The 7,866-nt window shown below is 42.3% G+C and overlaps 1 protein-coding gene across 1 annotated transcript in view; it reads left to right on the forward strand.

Annotated features, from left to right (window-relative positions):
* T265_08377 (hypothetical protein) overlaps window positions 1–7,596 on the forward strand; it is a gene marked incomplete at both ends in the record, with an annotated part of 15,904 nt that extends 8,308 nt beyond the window's left edge. Inside the window, one exon of the mRNA XM_009174161.1 lies at window positions 5,620–7,596. Coding sequence (XP_009172425.1) covers window positions 5,620–7,053 — 1,434 coding nt within the window. The remainder of the gene's footprint in view (window positions 1–5,619) is intronic.
* Between the last annotated feature and the right edge of the window lie 270 nt (window positions 7,597–7,866).

The raw sequence follows: 7,866 nt of genomic DNA on the forward strand, positions 1-7,866 counted from the left end.
ATGATGATGATGATGATGATGATGATGGGCTAACAGGTTCACAAAGTTTCTTCTAATGTAGTTTCAGGTCAATAAGCTATAAATAGCTCACATAAGGGATACTTGCACAAGATGAGTGAAACTTGCATATGAGAATTCGTCTTTCGGACAATCAGTCAGTGAATGTTTACGTGATATGGTTTCTCTGTAGAAGGACGAGCGACAATATATCTTGTCCAAGAAAAAGTTAATCATACTGATAATTAACTGCTGGTGATGGTGGTGGGGTTAAGGGTTCACACCACGAACCAGTAGGTCGCTAGTTTCAAACTCCCTGGAGTTTCATTGCTGACGAATCCAAATGATGATACAAAAGCCTTACGGGGGTTCTCGGCTTTTCAGCACAAATAAGCCTCACTTAAAGGAGAAAAGCTGAGTTTATCAATTGAGATAATAAACGTTCTATCTTCAGTTTATTTCTACGTCATCTTATGCTCCTTATCTATCTCAACTGCCAACTCTTGTCATGGCTGCTGATGTCCTTGCAGTTTTGTATCAGCTCTGACCTTTTTCGTGAAATGTTTAACTCAATTATACTTAGTTCACTTTGAGTAAATGTCTCTTATTCACCCATGCCCCTGTGTTTTACGCACCTGTCAGTTATACTCCAAATTTACGGTGAGCTTAGCAACTAATTTTTAGTTGGGACTCATGCAGGTATACTTCTAAAAGTTACAGAGCCTTAGACATGTGGATTTAGGATCGAAATTGATGATGGATACAAGCATGTCATCTTACGTTTACCACTAGTCATACGCACTTCGTTAAGTTGTGTCAAAAGCAGACAATCGATTATTGTAGTAGCCTGAGCCTCAGAATTATGGGATTACCATCAATTCATTTTCATTTACTTCAGATAAAATGCTTTGGATACTGTTGTGTAGTTGTCCTCACTAGGTGCATCATTATGTGCAGTATGTAAAGGCCAGTTATTTCTATGCTGAAATTTGGGGAATTTAACAACAGAAGGCCTCTCCATCCTGTGGACCACCATTATTAACCACACCATCTAATCGGTGGAATAAGTTATTTCACCAACGCACAAAAGCTTGGTACGCGCCGAAATGAACCGTTCATTAGCAGGCCAAACGACAAGTGTTTGTGTTGTCTAAGTTGCACTTGAGTCATGCGCTTGGAAAGGACGATACATTAAAAATATATTCATGCGTATTTTATCACTGGGTCATGGCTAACAAGATAAGTGAGTTTAAAGCCAACTTTATCTTTAAGGCATGATTGATTCGTAAAATATACAGCAGCGTTCCTGTCAGCGGATACTGTAAGTAGGTAAAACGTTGACCAAACTTGAAGTCAGGCCATAACTAGCCCTGAATCTGACTTAATACATTATCCATAAGAATATCACAGCAGAGTTCATTTGGTTTCCTAATTGGTATGCAAATGAGTGCATTTCGTTAGTCGTGAAATGGTTTTTAGACGAGTTGTTTATGTGATGATGTCAAGTGCACTGTACGAAGAGACAACGCCGTCAAACGTCACCGTTTGAGATCATCAGTGTAAGAATATCGACCTTACTCTAACCTGGTAATTTTAGTTGTTTTTCCTCTGTAAGTACATATATATAAGCATAATTCTTTCTGGTACTTTTTCTTGAAGTCCTAATGTTTCGCACAAGGGTTCTCTACTCCATTTTATTCCACTCTTTACCGAGGGATTTCTCCTACTTGAATTTTCGACATGCACCAGTGTGTGTTGGTTCGGCTCTAGTACCCTTTCGGTGCCTAAATGCCATGCCACCAGAAGGAAGCGCAAGGGCTGGGATATTGGCAGGTTGCCCAAGCCTAGACAGAGAAAGTCGAGAGGCAGAGGTCAGGCTCGAACCACAGACCTTCCGGTCACTATATCTGAGCTGTAGCCACTCCTGCATTGTTATCCACGACAGGTGATGCAAACTTATTCTGTGTGGTTCATCTGCCCCTTCATAAAATAAAAACCTGGCTGACTAATTTACCTCTATTAGGGAACTACAGATGGCGATAAATTAGGAGAGCAGCAGGAAAGAACGGTGTGCCTGCAGAGTTGTCCCCACTGGGAGGATCAATTATTAACGACAAGCTCCTGAACACAATGTACAAAGCTGGTATGCAAATTCAATACTGGCTTGATTTCTGTTCATTCGTATCAAAGCATTTCCTTGATAAACTAGTACTGAGAGAGACAAAGGGTCGTGTGCCGTGGATGACTGTGTTATTTCTGCCATCGGAAATGAAATTCCGGCCCTTGTTTCAGCGGCAGCTCGCTTCGGCTTAATAACAATTGTTTTCAGAACACTTTTATCAGCTTACACCGGGACTCGAAATAAAACATCAACTATTAAAGAGTTGTTTTGAGATAGTATACTGCACGAGGCTCTTAGTTCTGCAGTCAACTACCTGCATACCTAAGGCTTGACAGTGAGCCGAACTCATTCTACAAGAGCTATCAAGGCATTCAACCGCCTTGAGGAACGCAATCATCTATAATAAAAGACACCAACATTGCAACATATTTGGCCATTGTTTCATCTTTAATGTATAGCAGCCAAACCGTGATGCTATCCAAACATTTCCGAGTTGTTGGCGGAGCTGACTTGCAATTCTCATGCGATATATTTGGAAGGAGTAAAGATTCAGTGTAAACAGAAGCGGAAATTTCAAAATGAAGTCAGTCTCGTATAAAACCAATCCAGCTGGGAAGGCTATTTGAGAAGAACGGCCTCTAAATTGTTTTTCTGTGGTCGGCCGGATAATAATGATTACGGTCACAGACACCCGAAACTCTATAAATGATGACAGCCATCGTACAGGTTTGAACAACTATCATCTCCATCTTAGATCACACCAGTTTAGGTCAAGTGACACGAGGCTCAGAGAACCGCTGCCTTCCAATGGGTTTGAAGTTTTGAGACGATGCTTCTCTGTGCTGCTTCAAAAGGATCCAAGCTGTCGAGTGCTGCTGAAATGTCGAACAGTTATCTTTTGACGGTACGCCGATGGACCGTTCTATAGAGCACTGATGTATTTTCGTACCGAGAAGAACGAGGTATTAAACTGAAGGTTAAGACTTGACGAATTACCTTGGTACCTCGGTGTTAAACGGGTAACTAATGCGATGTTGTCAGTTTGGACCGCATGGCGGCATGAAAGAGGGTTGTGCATACCCATCCACTAATCATGGTCAAGAAGATGTAAGTTGATGCACAGTGAGAAGACAGTGAGGTGACTTCTGGTAGAACTGACAGGAACAAAACTGTAGAAAATGCTTTACACTTAGAATTCACATTTAAGAATATCGATGTTTCTCAAATGTTGAGAGGTGCACCAAAATCCCCTTTGAATAAAAGAAATCGGCTTCAATAGAGGACAACGCGCAATCGTTTTTCCTCGCATAGCATGCAAGATTTTGCTTTTTATCGTGTTCAGCCGAATAATTTTTGTTATCCTGGGGAAGGCATTTTGTATGGTCTGTATGGATTCCCCAGCATGAGAGGTACAGCCGAGTTAACCTTTACTACAATTCAGCTATAAGGAGAATGTCAACAGAACCAACCACTTCATTAACTGTTTGTGGGTTTCAATGAAACTTTACACTCTGCCAGCTAAAGATAGCTCAGGAACTTGAGACAACTCAGTGGATAATATGCAAACGTACCAAGGTCGTGTTGACAACAGTAATAACAATTGGATCGAAGGCATCGAGTAGATAGCTATCTTAAGAACAGGAAAATCTGGATATCCATATTATTTGTATACGGCCAGTAAAATCTGATGAAATATATTTCATTCAGACCGACTCCGAACCATCCCTTCTTCTTGAGGACAGGTCTATTGGAAGAACTCAGCACACTATCATGAATTAACACGGTGGTTACTGGATACCGCATCAATCATTTTAATATTCTAGTGGTTCAGGGCCCGCTGAGATGATCTCACAGATTTTTTACTCAAGTGAATTTTAAACAATGTGCTCGTCAGAACCGTTTTAACAGTTCGTCTCGACGCCGTTATTCTTGGTTGTCTATACCAAATAGCGGATACTCAAAAAGCATATGGGTAGTATACATTCCAGATTTTGCAGTCCACACATCCATCATGTGAGCAAAGTGCGTCACCGTTGGAAAGTTTGGCTGGCAGTTTGTCTTGTTTTGGTTTCTTTTCATATGGTGTCGTCTACAAACAACCTACTATAACTTTTATAACAGCGAGACAATAGGCATTTGTGGTCAGGCTCAAAGCGCGCAGACTTTGAGTTTACGAACGTGCTTATCCGACTGCTGTGCGATCACTTTGGAGTTTACTAACCAGTTGTGATGGTGACGCTGAAATTTTATCTAACAAGAGTGAGACAACTCACTGCTGCTGCGCTAATTGTGTAGTGGTTAAATTTTGTAAAGTAGTTAACAAGCAGCTGCTGTATATATTGTGGTGGATACTCGCCCGCATTCAAGTCTATCACAAGGAGACTGGTAGTTTTTGTTCACCTTAGACATCACATTAGGAATATGGAGTTTACAGAAGAACGATATGTCACCGGACTGATCTGAAATGGACAGGAGCAGCTGAGATATTCAGGTTATGGTCGGACGATGGATGTTTTCAGTCAGCATTCCGTGAAGTTAATTCTGCGCTTTCTTGATCCCAGACGATTAACTTTCTGAACTCAAAGCGCCATTGCCTGTTCACATATTCTGCTTACGTAAGTTTGCTGATTCTGACTGACAGATTTTGCCGGGCAACTCAATATATTAGTTGTTCGTTGAAACTGTGTTCAAAGTCACGCAAAATTTATGAACAGTGGTGATCGCCACTCTGTCAACAAGGTATTGTTCTGTCCCATCGGTTGGCTTACCAGTGACTGGATCACTGCCTAACCATTAGAACAATGCGAAAACAGTCTTTAACCCACTGTTCGGGCTACAATACACTGCTCATGCTTTCTACGTTTGGCAACCTAGCATCAAGACTGCTGCTCTCTAGGCTTGGGCGATTTCAGTCCTTGTGCTTTATTTGGTGGTTATGGAAGGTACTCACCAAAGTGTGAGCAGTTGAATGATGATTCACATTTGAAAAGATGACGGATGTGTTTAAAATCAAAGAAAGGAACTCTGAAGGTAATAAACCTGCATTCCATTTGAACATTAGAACTGAACTTGACGTAATTTGGGAAACTCTAATGCTGTTGTATAGAATTAGGTGCCGTTTTTAGAAGTCCATCTACTAAGGACAGATGTTTACGAGGCGCACAAACGATTGATCCGCCAGAATTCCAGGGTTGTTCCGGGTAAATGGGTCAGAAAATATGGGCAGAAAATTATGGTGAGATGGAAACGTGCTTCGTGAAACACATTTTAGATGAGTTCGATGGTCTTTAAACGACACACCCAGTAACTCCCAAAGGAATATACCGGAAGGTTGGTTCAAGAAGGTAGGCACCTCTTTATTTCCTGGTACTTACCTTAAACCACACTTTCACATCAGTGAATTGATGGCTTTCGGATAAAAGTCGGCGCACTTTTGCTTGTCTAATTTTTTGTCAGCTTGTCTCACACTCTTGAGAACTTTTTATTTTTTCTTTCTATAGGATGCGGATGTATCAGAAAAGCGTACCGACGGGCTTGGCCGAACATACGAAGAAGCTGAAATGAATGCATCCGAACACAGCGAGATCCATAACCAGAGTGATCTGGAGCGAGAACAGAACGTATTGTCTCCTTCAGTTGAAGATTCGCTAAGAATTGATTTACCGACCGAAGATTTTCGAGCGCCGGCCTCAGAATCTGATGACCTGCTACCATCCAGTATTCATGCTTCACAACACAGCGCCAGTCCCACTAAACGTGTCAGAGTGGACCCGTGTACCGTCCAGCCGTTCTCGAAAAAGTTTGCTAGGTCTAATGGATCATTCCCATCCCAGCTTCTTAATGGACGTCTTGGCGAATCAGCCACTCGTGAATGGTCCTTGGGTTCACGGATGTCTTCTGACGTCCGCCGATGGCGTCTATCCAGCACAGACAGACTTAATTCATTAATCGATGAGTGTGAACGACAGGTGAACGGGCGAAAGCTGTATGTATGCAAGTTCTGTGGCAAAGTTTACGAAATTAAAAGCAGCATGCGTTACCATATGAAGATAATACATTTACAAATGCATCTGAAAACTACGGAGATGCAGTGTCGCATCTGTGGGAAGCAGTTTACCTGCGTCAGTGCGGTGAACAGACATCAAGCAAAATGTATTCTTTCCACATACCCAGAGCCTGGTTGTCACAGGGTTAAGAATTGTCTGGCTCTGACTGCAACTACGGTCACCGATCAGATTAGTCCACAACACATTTCCAGTTTGTACGCGGAATCAAACTTCGGGAGCGGTGTTTCAGATGCAGATAATATGCCAAACTTCTCCGTTGGTACTAACCAGGCTGACAGCCATAGTATGAACGCACTGTTCGCTAAGAATCAGTCTCATCAGGTTTCTTCTGCATCAACACCAATAAAGTGTTTCCAGGAAGGCGTCTTCTTTGCGGAATCTACTCGTTCCGGAAATCCAGTATCCACTTCGTACGATAGTAGTGAACGATCAGGTTCACAGCTTGCTCAGGAAAGCGCTTTTTCTCCTCCACGTGCCTTTAAACAAGATCCGCTACGCAGTGGGATGGACTCGTTCAGAAACTCGATCGTCAATTATTGGAATGGGATTCCACAATTTGGCGCAAACATTTCGGAGATGACACCGCTCCAGTTGGAGATGTGCATGAAGGCTGTTGTACAGGGATTCCACCCGAACGCAGCCAGCTTCACTGAAAACGTTAATTCACAAAGCCCTTTCACTGACATGAAGTCGGAACTCCTGGTAACTCCACGTCAAACAAATCCCAGTAGGCCTTCATTTTCGTCTATCCGTACTCCATCAGATACATCCGAACCGGAGCCTAGTCAGTCTTTGGAGAATGACGAAGTTGCCATCGACTTATCGGCAAGACCCTGTCTAGATTCCGTTATGATCGAGTCCTTCTAGTTTAGTCTTCACTGGGTGTTTTTCTTCTACAAACCCAATGCCGTCACATGTTCAACCCAAATTCACTCGGTTTCCTTCACATAACCGCCATGGCATTTACTTGAAACCCAAGGCATATAGTCCAAGAAGTGTCCTTCACCCTCGGGGTCTTTCATTTCCCAGTGCCTTACAACGAATACTCGTTCAACATGGTCTTCCCACCCACCCCGAACTTGTGCTTATTCTTGCTCCTAAACGTTATTTTATTCTTCAGATGTCTTACTTTCGTTTTATTGTTAAACTCTTACACCCGTTTTTTATCCATAATCTTAGAACCCGATGCATCTCTTAAAAGGTGATTCATATTGTTTAGCCGGTGGATCTCGTTTTATTCAATGTAGGACACGTTTTCCATGTAAATAGAATCCGTTTCGCGCTTTGTTACGATTGATTCGTTAAATTAAACCAAAAACTCCACGTATTCTTTCAATGTACAGACTCGTTGCCTCACGTTGCTCTTCTGTGGAGAGCTTTTGCAGCAATATATGTTTCACGAGCGCTAACCGCCCATTTCAGATTATCTCTGTCGTAAGTTGAGCCGATTGTTTTATGGATGACCATTACCTGGAACCCTGGCTGACTAAAAGGGGCAACGGAATTCATGGACTCGAATTCTGCACAATGAGTATTGTCTGTTTGGTGCAAACACGCTAAAGATGATGAGATGGTTGGGTCCATTGAACCCAGTAATCATAACTCTTTGCTGTCCAGCCGCAAGTAATCCTTTCGTGTTGTTCCTGTTGGGACACAGGAAGTAAAGGAGTTTATTCGCGT

Source organism: Opisthorchis viverrini, assembly GCF_000715545.1.
Source record: "Opisthorchis viverrini unplaced genomic scaffold opera_v5_213, whole genome shotgun sequence".
NCBI lineage: Eukaryota > Metazoa > Platyhelminthes > Trematoda > Opisthorchiida > Opisthorchiidae > Opisthorchis > Opisthorchis viverrini.